General features: G+C 44.8%; 1 protein-coding gene and 1 long non-coding RNA gene across 3 annotated transcripts; one reads left to right on the top strand and one right to left on the bottom strand.

Moving 5' to 3' along the window:
• Positions 1-11: 11 nt before the first annotated feature.
• On the top strand, positions 12-15867 carry ythdc1 (YTH N6-methyladenosine RNA binding protein C1). Of its 2 annotated transcripts, none has more exons than XM_030341309.1 (16): positions 12-240; positions 1987-2088; positions 2834-3033; positions 4079-4559; positions 4772-4834; positions 5529-5623; positions 6512-6620; positions 6952-7069; positions 7177-7261; positions 7409-7677; positions 10561-10634; positions 12338-12374; positions 12945-12984; positions 13260-13319; positions 13526-13741; positions 14804-15867. In XM_030341309.1, exons 1-16 carry the CDS (start codon positions 210-212, stop codon positions 15023-15025), a joined length of 2202 nt encoding a protein of 733 aa, XP_030197169.1. In that variant the 5' UTR covers positions 12-209; the 3' UTR covers positions 15026-15867. The 2 variants fall into 2 exon arrangements, with proteins under 2 accessions (XP_030197169.1, XP_030197168.1); XM_030341308.1 differs by having other exon boundaries at positions 4076-4559.
• On the bottom strand, positions 10524-11258 carry LOC115531946 (uncharacterized). The gene is made up of 2 exons (XR_003973970.1): positions 11199-11258; positions 10524-11072 (listed from the first exon to the last, which is right to left on the bottom strand). It is a non-coding gene; the product is annotated as an uncharacterized LOC115531946 (long non-coding RNA).
• Positions 15868-15872: the final 5 nt, after the last annotated feature.

The raw sequence follows: 15872 nt of genomic DNA, 5'->3' as shown, positions 1-15872 counted from the left end.
AAGTGTTCTGCCTTCCATCCTTGCACTGCATTATGGGGGATTTTGGAGTCGCACATCGGGAAACCTTTTTGTTCTAGATGTAATCTCACAATTATTACAAAATAGCCGCTGAATAAAAATTAATTCATCAATTAATACTGGAGATACGTTTAAGTGTCTTTTGAACTGTGGGAAGCAGAAGACCGCGATACAATAGGCAGGTTCCTCTCATGATGTCGGCGGAGCGGAGAGACGAAAAAGGTGAGCGAGCCTCTGATAGCATGGATGACTAGCCTCTGGTAACATGGACGGCTAGCCTCTGGTGCTGTAGCCGGCCATCCTAGGACTCGAACCTGCAAACCATGGCTAGCCTAGGACTCGAACCGGCTAGCCATGGCTAGCCTAGGACTCGAACCGGCTAGCCACGGCTATCCTAGGACTCGAACCTGCTAGCCACGGCTATCCTAGGACTCCAACCTGCTAGCCACGACTAGCCGTTGGTCCCACAGCCTGCTAGCATATGATATCATAGCTGTAATATAATGCGATATATTGTTAATAAGTAATACAATTACTTTTCTTAAATTGTATTATTGGTTATGTAATGCTTGACAAATATCGATTTTCGATACAGTTCAGTTTTCTCCAGAAAATAACCTACCCAAAGTAAATAAAGTATGTCTCCACAACTGCGAGGGCTATAATATGTAATCTTGGTATGAGAAGAAAGATGGTTGTGCAAATGAAATATTCAATGCGGATAATACTTAAACATAGAGCCTAAGCACTTACAAATGGGAATGTGTGAATAACGACAAGTCTGGGTTTACAACCTTTGGCACAAACCTAGAAAACAAAACAAAAAACCCAGGGACAATGAAGCCTGTGATCTATGTTGCAGGCTGGTTATTGCCTCCTGCAACATAGATCATCAAAAAGCTATTTCTATCTTGAGTGAGCCTGCCTTTAACGTGAGTCAAGATGAATTGTGTTAAAGCAGGATCAAGTCACTGTCTCAGTGACTGTACCGTATGACTGCACAATCGTTTTTGATTCACGTGATTGGATTCAATACTAGCCAATTCAAGTTAATCGGCTGATGACGGTTTCCGGGCACATGTTGGTCGACGACTAATTTTGTGCCAAAAGTTGAGTGAAGGAGGGGAGGGTGTGGGTAATCCCTATGCTTTTGTGATTTAATTTTTTGTTTTATAATGCATTAACTGTGAAGGAGGTCCATACATATAGCGATCATTTTAAGTCTATGAAAGTAGTTTACTGCTATGGACCCTACAGCTTTCTAGAGGTGAGTCTGGATTTCCAGGCTAAGCCTCCCTCAATTTACATCATAACAATGGCACAATGATGATAACATGTTACAAATGTCTCAATTTAAAATGATAAACATTTATTGAACTGTCTGTAGATCACGCCCAAAAAAATTAAAAAATAAATTGGCTGATGCTTAAAAAAATATCGGTCGATAGATACATGTAAAAAACGCAAATATCGGCCGATATATCAGTCGATCATTAGTTGTGAACACAACCCCCGCTGTAAGGATCACATTGCTGCGCTGGAGTGGTTATAGTCACTGCCCTACCACCTACCCTACTGTCAAAGGGTCTATCTAAATACCTGGAGTGGTTATAGTCACTGCCCTACCACCTACCCTACTGTCAAAGGGTCTACCTAAATACCTGGAGTGGTTATAGTCACTGCCCTACCACCTACCCTACTGTCAAAGGGTCTACCTAAATACCTGGAGTGGTTATAGTCACTGCCCTACCACCTACCCTACTGTCAAAGGGTCTACCTAAATACCTTGGCCACTCCATAGGGTAGGTACTTGGGTAGTGCCTCCCCGGCTCTAGTGTGAATCCTTTTCACTACTCAGTTGGAGGCTGTGCTATTTCAGACATCACACATGGGAATCTCAAACTGGATTTTGCACACTGGCCTTTCAACCTACTCCCTCCCCTCCATGTCTCCTCTGTCCTCCCCAAGAGGGGGAGCTCAGTGTTCTGGAGGACATCCTAACCGACGCCCCTGACCAGGATGATGAGCTCTACAATCCAGAGGCCGAACATGATCTGGCCGACAAGAAGGGTGAGAAATAAAGACTTGTTAAAGTCCTTTTGTGAACCTCCTGAGGAACGGAAAAATATGATCCAAAATAATATGTAATTTCTAATCCGTACTATTCTATCCTTGTAAAAGTTATTATCGTTTGGTTAAATCTGAGAAGAGGAATAAATCATTTTTTAAGGTTCATTTGGATCCTGAGGGGAAGCGGTCTGCTACTCCAGACTTTCTTAAGGTCCTTTGACACCAGACGCCTAGCAAATATAAGGTGTGGAAAAAAAGCTGTGACACAAATATGCATACTTTTCCAATAATAATCGCGCGATTTGATCTTATGCATGTCCATTAATATAGCGAATGGCAGTCTGTGGATGAGGGGGATTATGGAAGCGGGTGTTCAATCTTTAATGCATCCATGCTTTGGAGACATTTGTTTCTCAGATTGTTTCTCAGATTGTTTCCCTGTTCGACAAATACAGTTTACTCTTTTGAAGAAAAGTGGTATCCAAAACTGAACTTTAGCAATGCAACTGCACACCTTGATGTTATCAAAAGCAACCCATGCGTACCGCAGTGTGAATAAAAATCTGCTTGTACCGCTAACTGCTATCGAGATGATAAATACATATAACAGATGGTGATAATCATGGGTTTGTGAAAATGTAACCTACAACCATAAATAGGCTTTAATGGTGACTTTAGCAAAGCAAACATTAATTTTCACGGTAGGGAGGCATCGTTCTGAGGAAACTTCCAACTTTCATTTCAGGGACCAAGAGAAAGGCGGGTCGTCCAGACAGCCAGGGGACCAAGAGACCCCGCCCCTCGGGCCACACCCACAGACCCAACACTGGAGCCAAGCGCACCCCCCCCTCATCCTCCAAAAAGGCTCCGGCCTCCGCAGCCTACAGGGCGGGATACTATGAGGAGCGCAAGACCCGGAGAGCGGACATCGTTGTTGCTGAACAGGTGAGCCTCCAAGCATTCAACGACTTACAGTTCACCGTTTATACTAGGCCTGTGGAGAGATTAACCAGTAAAATCCCCATTGGCGATCGGCGTCCGAAATACCGCTGAATACATTAAAAAGCATAGATCTGAATACATTTCTGGGAGATACAACCACAAGACAGCGACATAGCCTGCACCATTTTGGAGCATTTTTCAAGTCGTCTTCTCATGTGCCTCTTGAGCATGTTTCTGTGTTAGTGACCCCCACATCGTCTCCTCTTCAACCGTCTCTGAGCCAGACCCCTCTGACAACACTGAGCCTACTTCCCAGGGCTTTACACGCTAACTAAATGTCGGACACAACTTACAAAGCGGCAGCCACAGACTTCAACACAACCTGGCTTTGAACTTTGGACAAAACAAGTGCAGTGTGCAAAACTCACAAATCTACCATTTGATACCTGTGCCCCACCGTTAATCTATGAAGGTGGCATGAAACTGACAAAAGGCCTCTAATGTTAGCAAGTTCTACACAATTAAGTCACATAAGCCATGCATGAATCTATTTCCAAACATCCTGGAAACCCGACTGAGGAGGTCCAGACGGATCAATCTGGACCACCTCAGTGGGGTTGACAGGATATTTGGAAGTAGATGAATGCATTGCATTCCCACATCTATTCCCACAAGTTAAAATATACCAACCAGGGACTGCCCTAGAATGGATGACATATCCTGGCCAATCAGGGATTGTGTCATAGTTGATGATGAGTAAAAAACTGTCCGCCCCTGGCATAGCAGTAACGGCGTGTTTTTTGTGGTTTCTGGTGGTCCTACCCTCGTTGATCTATCATTTTTAATGAAAAATGTGAAGTTATCGAGTTAGTTTGAGGGTCTACGGAGCTTAGTCTGGGAGAGGGTTGTCACATACGTCTAGCTACCAAAAGCTTTAAATAAAAAAAATAGTTAATATATGCGTTATAATGTATACAGTTTATACAGTATGTACAGTACAATTCTAAAATTCATTCCTCTGTGCTCTTTTCACTACTTTACCCAGAAGCCTCGGCGAGAAGAGCGCCGGCCCGTCCCCATCCACAAGGAGGTAGAGCAACCGGGAGAGGAAGGAGAAGAGGAGACGGCAGAACAGGAGGAGGAGGAGGAGGAGGAGGGGCTAGAGGTTGAGGAGGAGGAGGGCCTGGAGGAGGAGGAGGCGGTGGAGGAGGAGGGCCTGGAGGAGGAAGAGGAAGACCAGGAAGAGAGGGAGGAGGAGGAAGGGGAGGAGGAGGAAGAAGAGGAAGAGGAAGAAGAGGGTGAACAGGAGGAGGAAGAAGAGGAGGAGGAGGAAGAAGGCGGCTATGGGAGGAGTCGTGGTGAGGCCTATGACACACGCAGCGAGGCAGGAGACTCCCGAAGTGAGACGCACTCCTCATCCCGCTCCTCGTCTCGCTCACCTGCCTCATCGCACTCCGCCTCCACCGACCGAGAGGGCGCGGCCAGGAGGGGCGGAGCCAGGAGGAGGGGCGGAGAGTTCTCCGATGGGGGTGAGTTAGTGTGGCGGCGCACTGATCTTAGGATTTACATTTTTACTCTCGGTGCTAAGCTAACAGTTACTGAAGCAGCCATTGCTGAGCTACCTGGTGCTAAACTAGCTGATGTTAAACTAGCTGATGCTAAGTTAACATGTGCTAAGCTAACTAGTGCTAAGTTTGTTAAACATGTTTTTTTAAGACCGGTTCTCTTACTTTGAAAACAGGTTCCAACAGGAAACGAGAGAAGCTGTCGTCTTCCGTCCAGGCCGTCCGTAAAGGGATGGAGAGTGAGTCTGAAACCAAACTACTAGTAGTACTACGTATACTACTATGTATACTACTTATACTCCCCCTCATACCACAGTACTTTGCTAGTATATTAGACATACCAGGGTTATCAAGGGTTCCCATCAGATTGTAACCATACTCCCTTCCAGAACCAATGCTTAAAAAGTCAGTTCACACGTAAGGGTTGGATGTCCCCATTCTTGTGTGGACAGAGGGGTAGGGCTTTCAGAGGCACACTCAAAAACGAAATGTTATAAGAAATCTCCAACAATGCCTTGGGAATAATCGGTTAGATGGAATCGAACGCTGCATATGTCCGGCAGCAAACCTGTTGCATCTGTCTGCGTGCTCCCATCGGTGACTACTTATCAGGGTCTTGTAGGGTTGTCCCATTTCATAGGGAAGGAATACATCCACTACCCCTTGTAACTCTGCTCCAAGGGGCAAGTCCAAAAGCATGTTTAGGATTTACATTTTTACTAGAGCACTAAATAGTTCAAACAAGCACAAAGTTCTTCATAGATCTTGCCCCTTATTAGTGCGGTAGATTGACGCATTTAAATTTGAGAAGTAAATACAAATTCTGGAGCCGCTAGAGGCTCCAAGGTCCAGCCACCATAGTCTTACTTAACCATGTGGGAAACCCTGGAGCAGTAATTAATGTCCTTTTTCTTCTTCTTCTTCTTCTTCCAGACCAGAGCAGCAAGCTCCGCTACATCCTACGGGACGCGCGCTACTTTCTAATTAAAAGCAACAACCATGAGAACGTCTCCCTCGCCAAGGCCAAGGTGTGTATGTGTTGGTAATAATGTGTGTGTAACCCTTTATGTGGTTCTTTTGTCCTGGGTGTGAAGGAGATCTTCATGGAAGATTTGTTGCATACCTTGGGGGACACTTTATCTAACCTTAGCATTGTATGCCGCGCTAGACCTCTTTCTCTTTGAAACGCTCTCGCTCCAGTCATCTAAAGGGACTTTTTGAGTGCCATGGCATGTGAGTGCCATGGCACTCACATGAGATACGATTAAGATAACGCTGCATAATCTTTATTGCACTTTATTTTTTATTCTTATCCTTATTATTTATTGTATTTATTGTGGTCCACTCTACCAGTAGTTCATATAAAACAGTATTAATATATACATTACATTATAGGGAATGTTGTCACTCTACCAGCAGTTCATATATACAACAGTATTAATATACATTACGTTATAAGGAGTGGTGTCCACTCTACAGATTTAATATATACATTACGTAATAGGGAGTGTGGTCAACTCTACCATTAGTTCATGTATGAGAGTATTAATATATCCATTACGTTATAGGGAGTGTTGTCTACTCCACAGTATTAATATATACATTAAGTTATAAGGAGTGTTGTCTATCTACAGTATTAATATATGCATGATGTTATAGGGAGTGTGGTCCACTCTACAGTATTACATGATGTTATAGGGAGTGTGGTCAACTCTACAGAATTAATATATACATGTTATAGGGAGTCTGGTCCACTCTACAGTATTAATCTATACATGATGTTATAGGGAGTGTGGTCAACTCTACAGAATTAATATATACATATAGGGAGTCTGGTCCACTCTACAGTATTAATATATGCATGTTATAGGGAGTGTGGTCCACTCTACAGTATTAATTTATACATGATGTTATAGGGAGTGTGGTCCACTCTACCAGTGAACGAGAAGAAGCTGAACACTGCTTTCCGCTCCGCTCGAAGTGTTATGTTGGTGTTTTCTGTACGGGAGAGCGGCAAGTTCCAAGGTACCCAAACACACATGCACATCTTCACACAAGCACAAACTCACACACACACACACATGTAGTTTTTCCCATTGGGGAATTTGCTGCTTTGATGTTTTTTGCGTTAAAGAACTGAAAATCCATTAACTCTGGCTGTGTGCACTACATTAAGTCTAGACTAACCCTGGGATTAAATCTTTCAAAGACCCAAGATATATCTTGTCTTTAAAGTGTGTGTGTGTGTGTGTGTGTGTGTGTGTGTGTGTGTGTGTGTGTGTGTGTGTGTGTGTGTGTGTGTGTGTGTGTGTGTGTGTGTGTGTGTGTGTGTGTGTGTGTGTGTGTGTGTGTGTAGGTTTTGCTCGTCTATCCTCAGAGTCCCAGCATGGTGGCTCGCCCATCCACTGGGTCCTCCCAGCTGGGATGAACGCCAAGATGCTGGGGGGGGTTTTCCACATCGACTGGCTGTGCAGGTATATTGACTAAGAATACGATCAGTCTCAAACACCGTGAACTACAGTATGGCCCCAGTATGGGGGGGGGGGGGTTTAAATGTCTAACGCCTCTTTGTGTCCACCAGACGGGAGCTGCCATTCACCAAAACTGCCCACCTGAGTAACCCTTGGAATGAGCACAAGCCCGTTAAGATCGGACGAGACGGACAGGTAAACACAACACTCTGCTATACTCACCTTTATTTTTCAATCCCAGTACTCATATTGCTTCCATAGTGGTACATTCAAGTACCTTCATAGACCTTTAATTATCTCTATCTGTTACATGTATTGATCATCATACGTTGTATATTACAGGAGATCCAGCCCGACGTCGGAGCCCAGCTCTGCTCTCTCTTCCCTGCCGACGAGAGCGTAGACGCCGGCCCCGTGGCCCGCAAGATCCGGCGCAACCGCCTGATGGCCCCTCCCCCCTCCCTGCCCCCTGCCCACGCAGGCCCCGCCCACCACCACGCTGGCCCCGCCCACCACCACCACCATCACTCATCCACAGCGGCCGGGATGCCCGGCGGCCCGGCAGAGAGGGGCCGCCCCCCCCACCGCGATGTCGGTGGCGTCCTGGGAAGGTTAGCTAAACAACCCCCAGGCAGTGGACAGCGCGGAACACACCCACCTAGCCCCGGGGGCTAGCAGCAGGGGCTAGCGGCGGGGGCTTGCTATGCCCCGGGGCTAGGCCCAGCCCTCTTGTTTACCATCAGCTGGTCAGTACGGGGTAGGAGGTGGGGGACCCGCCCACCACCCCCTCCCCCTTCTGACCGCCACTCAGCACCGCTGGCCTCTGATTGGCTCGCAGGCGGGATGTCATCCTGTGCAGGGGTGGGGGGGAGGGGGTCCTGCAGACCCTCCCCTACCGTCTCTCCTACCGTCTCTCCTCAGCAAGTGAACAAGGTTCCTTCAGTCTCTCCTCAGCTAGTGAACAAGGTTCCTTCAGTCTCTCCTCGGCTAGTGAACAAGGTTCCTTCAGTCTGTCCTAAGTGAGTGAACAAGGTTCCTTCAGTCTGTCCTAAGTGAGTGAACAAGGTTCCTTCAGTCTGTCCTCAGAGAGCCAACAAGGTTCCTTCAGTTTGTCCTAAGTGAGTGAACAAGGTTCCTTCAGTCTGTCCTCAGTGAGTGAACAAGGTTCCTTCAGTCTGCCCTCAGTGAGTGAACAAGGTTCCTTCAGTCTGTCCTAAGTGAGTGAACAAGGTTCCTTCAGTCTGTCCTAAGTGAGTGAACAAGGTTCCTTCAGTCTGTCCTCAGAGAGCCAACAAGGTTCCTTCAGTCTGTCCTCAGTGAGTGGACAAGGTTCCTTCAGTCTGTCCTCAGTGAGTGAACAAGGTTTCTTCAGTCTCTCTTCAGATAGTGGACATGGTTCCATAAATCTATCCTCGGCTAGTGAACAAGGTACCTTCATTCTTTCTTCAGCTAGTGAACAAGTTTCCTTCAGTCTTGCTTTAGTTAGAAAACAAGGTATCAGTCTGATCTCAACTAGTATATGATATATAATATTTGATATGATATAGATACGCGCATTGTTACTGGACAAACAAACCTAACTGCATGCAGTACTGAAGGTACATGGCTCTCTTTGTCAAAAATGGTTTGACATTCTTAATAGGAAATGTTACCTAGAGTAATATGGATTTATCTAGATTTTAAGATTTATTTTTTGTTTGCAGATTGAAATAAGCATTCATTGGTTGTGTTTTGACAATTAACCAATTATCGACCAAATATATATTTAACAACATAACATTTTCAAATCATCAATAAGTGATAGAATTTATAACTGGAAATGTAACTTAAGTTTTGAACAGTTCCTAATCTGTAGCACAGGTGTTGTGTACTAAAGACGGCTACAAATGTACTACTGTGGCCAGGTTCTCCAGGTGAATGCTGTGTGTTAAAACCATCTTCTCTTCACAGGAGTGAGGTGTGACCCGACAGGCTCCTTCAGGACGTTAGAATAAATAGATTCCTCCTATACTAAAGACTTTATATAAGAGAGCATCAGTCTGGAGGAGAGGGATGATAGCCCAGAGTGGACTGGGTTTTTTCCGAACAACATAAAAAAAGAAGTGGAAATGGAGAGAGCGTATAAATAAGAGAAAGAAGGACCCTCTGCCTGCCTCCGCCACTTCTGCTCTAGTTCTATTCAAGGTCGTATCCCATTGGGTAGAGGGCAGAGTGTGGACGTAATGGGGGCGAGGTCTGTGGACTGTGGGGATCTGATTGGTTGTTCCAAAATGAACTCTGGCTGAGGGAGGGGGGAGACCACTCCCCACCTTGGACTTGGGTTGGTTGCTAGGATGAGGGTCACTGTTGGGGGCCGGGTCAGGCGGCGAGGGTTTGGACTGTTCAAGGACTGAGTTTCCTGTGAGCGGAGCTTGCCTGGGGGGGCGTGGCCTTGTGAGTAAGGGGCCGGGCTTGGTTTTGTTACGTTTTTGGGACTGTCATCATTCCCCCCCACTCCACCCAACTCTAATAATAGAGTCCGCCTCTTCCCATGAAAGCCTCTCCTCTGGCCAGGGCAAGCTCCGCCCATAACGACCCCCCCCCCCCCCCGCCCATAAGGACCTGATGACCTTTGGTGCTATGCTATGAACTATTAAACCCCACTACCATCCCCCTCTTTCCCACAATTCCACACTGCGAGACCGGTATGTCACACACACATGCCCAGAGAGAACATGGAATGGACGCAATGTTCTATAAGACAGGGGTGTGTGTGTGTGTGTGTGTGTGTGTGTGTGTGTGTGTGTGTGTGTGTGTGTGTGTGTGTGTGTGTGTGTGTGTGTGTGGGGGGGGGTAGTATTGAACAGCATATTCAGGGTAGTGTTCTTACACTTGAGCTATCTGATTAATTCATTAATTAATAGTATTCATGCACTCGTAGACCGTACCATATATTTAGCTCTCACAATTACTAGACAACGTAAACACAATCTTATCGAAAATCATCAAATGATAAATTAGAAGTTGTTAAAGTGGCAATCAAAGATTTTATTGTAAATAATTGTATGTAAAGTCACTATCACCAAATGAGGTAACAAAATGGTGGTTGGTCATATGGCCCTTGTGTTTGCAGTATTATCAATGTTATGAATCAGTGGCCAAACTGTTTGCATCTCTGGGGAATGACGCTTCTCACTAAAGAGAATAAAACAGAATTCCTCGAGATTGCCAATTTAATATAGTTATAATTAATGTAATTATTTTACCATTGATAAATGTGAAATACCTGCAGGCTAATGTCACGTTAAACATTATGCCCTATTGATGTATATATACTTCTACAGCCTTACAGAAATGTATTTACAAGTATGCATCTGATGTGTCTGTGTGATCTCGCTTTGTGTGTGTGTGTGTTTGTGGGGACTTTTTTGTGTGTGTGTGTGTGTGATGACTCTTGGTGTGTGTTTTTGTTGACATGGTGTGTGTGTGTGTGTGTGTGTGTGTGTGTGATCTAGGCGTCGCTCGGATGAGTATGAGGTACACGGCCGGAAGCGACCACGGGCAGAACAGGAGATGAACCAGCGGCCAGGTCAACATAACGCCTAACTTACCCCTCCTCACCCTTATCCTACCACTCCTAACCCTACCCTACCACCCCTACCCCTCCTCACCCCTAACCACCTCCACTGACCTACCCCTCCTCTCCTCTAGCCTTCCATTCCTAACTCCCAACGTTCCACTGCTAGCTCCCAACCTTCCACTGCTAGCTCCCAACCTTCCACTCCTAACTCCCAACCTTCCACTCCTAACTCCCAACCTTCCACTGCTAGCTCCCAGCCTTCCACTGCTAGCTCCCAACCTTCCACTGCTAGCTCCCAACCTTCCACTGCTAGCTCCCAACCTTCCACTGCTAGCTCCCAACCTTCCACTCCTAACTCCCAACCTTCCACTCCTAACTCCCAGCCTTCCACTGCTAGCTCCCAACCTTCCACTGCTAGCTCCCAACCTTCCACTGCTAGCTCCCAACCTTCCACTGCTAGCTCCCAGCCTTCCACTCCTAACTCCCAGCCTTCCATTCCTAACTCCCAGCCTTCCACTGCTAGCTCCCAACCTTCCACTGCTAGCTCCCAACCTTCCACTGCTAGCTCCCAACCTTCCACTATATATATATACCTTTACCATAGCGCCTAGCGACCCATTACCCCTCTGGGTGAATGGTTTGCTACCATCTTGTCCTCTGAAGAGATGAAGGAGGAAAGGCCTAATGGTTGAAACCTTATTATCCTTCTGCTCCCCTCGGCCTCACGCCACCTCACACACATGCGTGATAATAGGCCTCTGGTGAGGGTAAAGGCATACTACTGTTCAAACTCCCCTTCACATAGTGATTAGACTTACTTGACAACATTAACGGTCCAGTGGGTTGAAATAAGTGGCATTGAGTGAAATGGACTTGAAATAGCAGAAATGAATAATAACCTTCATAAGTATGTTTTAATTAGTGTATAATCCCTTGAACATATTAATTGTTGTTAGTTGCCTTAGTTTGAGCCCTTTAATATCTACATTGAGAGAGGGTCCTCTACAAAGGAGCCAGCCATGTTGCACTGCCATGGTTCTACAATAGCCCAGTCCTCTAGAGAGAATGCGTTTTAAACGCTTTTAACCCTGCCTCTGGCTTGGACATAAACGCTGTACAGCTCCACACATCTGCACACACAGTGGAGCTAGAGGTGTCCTAGCAGCTTAACAGTCTATCATGGACATCCACCGCTGCACAGACATAGTTTAACAAAGTTGCAATCTGATACCTAACTGCCTCAATCTTACACACTGGACCTTTAGGAATTAGAAGGACATGGTTTGGCCCAAACCATGCTTTATAGCCCAGGATCCAGGCTCTAGCTGTCCCTCTCCTTTCCTCCACCTACCTTGACCACTGCGATCATGCATGACCTTTGGAAGAGCAATAAGTTCCCATCCCATGCCCCCCCCGTAGGCTCCCCAGAGTGTGACGGTGAAAGGTTGAGGGAAGAATTCCCTAACCCCACTCCTAACCATTAATCATTATATATTCATAGGGCTTTATAATAATTATGTATTCATACGCTCTTATAATAATGATTATATATTCATACTTTTGTATTATAGCTTATAAGTCGTACAGTTTACTACCTTTTTTAGATTTAATATTCCTCCGTTTTAAAATAGTTCTATGTATATCCATGCTGTTTTATAATGTTGCATTATTTATTCATGCTGCTTCCTAGTAATTGATTTAATGAAAAACAGGTTCCATTCAAGATCTACGCAACGCACCCATTGACAGGTAAACATTTGTTTACATATTCATATGTACTTTAATATTACTCTCCTAATATTATTATTTGAATATTGAAGGTGTACTCACTTGACTATGAATATAAGAAAATATTAATGATGAACGTGTACTTACTTTAATAGTAAGATTTAAGTGATGGCCAGCGGGCTGCAGGGTTCAGTGGTGCTGCATCATCAGGCTCTGTTATAGCGCCACCGTGCCCCTTTAAAATAAAGGGCTAGAACACAGATCTCCAACCAAGACCTCATTATTCTGACCCACCCTAATATACACTGTAAAGTATTTAATGTAGAGTAGGTCATGTTTAACGTAGAGTATATACAATTGTATCTTCTGTCTACACATGTAATGTAGAGTATGTCATGTTTAACGTAGAGTATGTACGGTCCTATGTATTTTATACACTTGTAATGTAGAGTATGTCGGTGTTATGTACTCTATATACATCAATGTATAATGTAGAGTATGTACTGTATATACATGTAATTTGCTATGTACTGTATATACATTTAATGTTAAATATGTAATGTATAAACACGTAATGGGAACTTCTTACAGACGATTCTCTGGTGTACGAAGAGATGTGTTTCTGAACGGGGTAAGATTAAATGTTTTTATTCGTTTTTTCAAACCACTTCATTTATCTGGATTGTTGTATTCTTCTGCATACTGGAAGAGGTTCTTAGTGATGGACCTAAAAATGAAGATAATACCATATACACACCTACCAGTAAAATGTCAAAATATATAAATATATATCTCAGTCAGTAATAATGAAAAAAGAAATTCAATCACCTCAGAATGGTCTATAATAGACTATACTCATAGACAATGTTTACATTGAGTCAACTGTTGTTGTCTCTCCCTCTCTAGTCTTATAATGACTACATGAGGGACTATCATCTGGGACCCCCACCAACATGGCAGACGATGGTACCTCTTCTATCCATTGCTAGCTAGCTTCTGTTTACCTCTTGTATCTACAGCTAAGATCTCTTTCTACCGGTTCAATCTATAGCTAGCTAGCGTCTCAATTTACCTTTTCTTTCTACAGCTAGGTAGCTAACATGTGCTATTATCCCTGTGCTACATTGTTTTGTGTATATTTATCCATCTATAATATGTATCTGTGTCTCCAGGCACCATATCCCAGTGTGGAGCAGGCCCCACCCCCTCCCCACCACCACCACCACCAGGGGCCTCCGTACTACCACCATGCCCCCGCCATGCACCACCATCCTGCCTCTTCCTCCTACTCTGCCCACCACCACCAGGGACCCCCCCTTGCCCCACCTCCACACCACGACACACGATTCAGAGAAAAGCGTCTGCCGCGCCCCTTTGCACCTAGCCCGGTGAGCAATGAGCTAGGCTAAGACCAGAAGCTAGGCTAGGCTTAGACCAGAAGCTAGGCTAGGCTTAGACCAGGAGCTAGGCTAGCCCAGGAGCTAGGCTAGCCCAGGAGCTAGGCAAGACGAGGACAAAGAGCTAGACTCAGACTAGTAGCTAGACTAAGCCAAGACCAGTAGCTATGGTAGGCTATCAGGAGCTAGACTAGGCCAAGACCAAAATATAGACTTGTATCATATCTCGAAAGGGCAGACTAGCCACAATTTGTCTCTCACTCTAACCATACGTCTCTCTAACTAATCCTATGTTTCTATTTATTTCTAAGCCTATGTGTCTCTCGCTAACTCTAACTCTGTCTCTCACTCTATTCTATATCTCTCACTCTACCCTCTGTCTCTCTAACTCTAACCCTATGTCCCTCTCCAGCTCTAACCCTATGTCTCTCGAACTCTAAACCTATGTCTCTCTAACTATGTATCTCTCTAACTCTAACCATATGTCTCTTACTCTAACCCTATGTCTCTCTAACTCTAATTCTATGTCTCTCTCTAACTCTAGCCCTATGCTTCTCTCTCTCTCTAACTCTAACCCTATCGCTCTCTCTAACTATGTCTCTCTCTCTAACTCTAACCCTGTCCCTCTCTCTAACTCTAAACCTATTTCTCTCTCGCTAACTCTTACTCTATGTCTCTCTCTCTCTAACTCGGTCTCTCTCTAGCTAACCCTGTCTCTCTCTAACTATGTTTCTCTCTCGAACTCTAACACTGTCTCTCTAACTAACCCTGTCTTTCTCTAACTATGTCTCTCTCTCTCTCGAACTCTAACCCTATGTCTCTCTCTCTAACTAACTCTATGTCTCTCTAACACTAACCCTATGTCTCTCTAACCCTAACCCTATTTCTCTCTCTCTAACTCTAACCCTATGTCTTTCTCTCTAACTAACCCTATGTCTCTCTCTTTCTAACTCTAACCCTATGTCTCTTTCTCTAACTCTAATCCTATGTCTCACTCTAACTCTAACCCTATGTCTCTCTCTCTAACTCTAACCCTATGCCTCTCTCCCTCAGCACGACTATGACATGCGTGTGGATGACTTCCTGCGTAGGACGCAGGCCGTGGTGAGCAGCCGACGACAGCGGTCGGACCGGGTACCTCGTAGTGGGGGCGGGGAGGGCGGGGCTTCAGCCCCCTCCGCACGCCGCGGTGAGCGTTCACGTGATCGTGAACGACCTCGTGAGCGTGAGCGCGACAAGGAGCGGGGTGGAGCCAGCAGCCGTTACCGACGGTAACAAGCAACATCCAAAGGCGGTTAGACAGCCGGTCGGTTGGTCTGTTCCATCTGGACGGAATGCTTCACAATATGCTATGACAAATAATATTGTAGTTATCAGAAGAATATCCTGATTTTAATATTATCTAGAGATCGTAACATCCACATGTTTATCTTATCCAGAGATATTAATATTGATGTGATATTAATATCAGGATATTCTCATAGTATTCGTTTGGTTTGAGGTTTTTGACCTGAAGCACCCCAAGCTTCATGCCCCACCTTTTGTTTTTTCTATCAAAGAGCAAGGACATCAATGTGTCCAACATGTAGTTGTTTAACATGGCGCATATTGAAATGAAGAACAACTACCAGTGCCCCCTGTGAAACAGAACTCTGTATATACTCTATGTGTATATATACAGTTCTATGTAGAACTCTGTATATATTAACAATGTTTTTGATCCAGGTTTGTTTTCTCTTTTTGTCCGTACACATACAAATGTTCCTGAAAACGATTAAAGTGATTGTTTAAAAAAAATAAACAGAATCTGTGCCATGTAGAAATCAAGGTCCCCTGACTTCCTTTTGGAGTTCTGATGGAGAACATCCTGCACTGGACTGTTCTGATGGAGAACATCGTCCACTGGACTGTTCTGATAACTACCTTTTTAGTTGTATTTCAACCATTTCCTCCGCCCACTACGACTCGATTAGACTTTGATAGTTAATTTTTTGATATAATTTTTTAAGTTTGGATGTTGTGGAGGAAATCGAGGCTCATTTTAATGTTTTACTGTCTGAACGATTTTTTTGTTAAGGTGTAAAATTGAGCTCTCTGATTAAAGTTTTACAAAAGTCCTGGG

The sequence above is a fragment of the Gadus morhua genome, chromosome 19, assembly GCF_902167405.1.
Source record: "Gadus morhua chromosome 19, gadMor3.0, whole genome shotgun sequence".
NCBI classification, from domain to species: Eukaryota; Metazoa; Chordata; class Actinopteri; order Gadiformes; family Gadidae; genus Gadus; species Gadus morhua.
This window is presented reverse-complemented; position numbering and strand designations above follow the sequence as displayed.

Bases quoted from the DNA above. Each gene is read 5' to 3' on its own strand.
- ythdc1 (XM_030341308.1), top strand. From the start codon at position 210: ATGATGTCGGCGGAGCGGAGAGACGAAAAAG. The intron at 5,624-6,511 runs GTGTGTATGTGT...ATGATGTTATAG, and splicing joins TCTCCCTCGCCAAGGCCAAG to GGAGTGTGGTCCACTCTACC. The intron at 6,621-6,951 runs GTACCCAAACAC...GTGTGTGTGTAG, and splicing joins GGAGAGCGGCAAGTTCCAAG to GTTTTGCTCGTCTATCCTCA.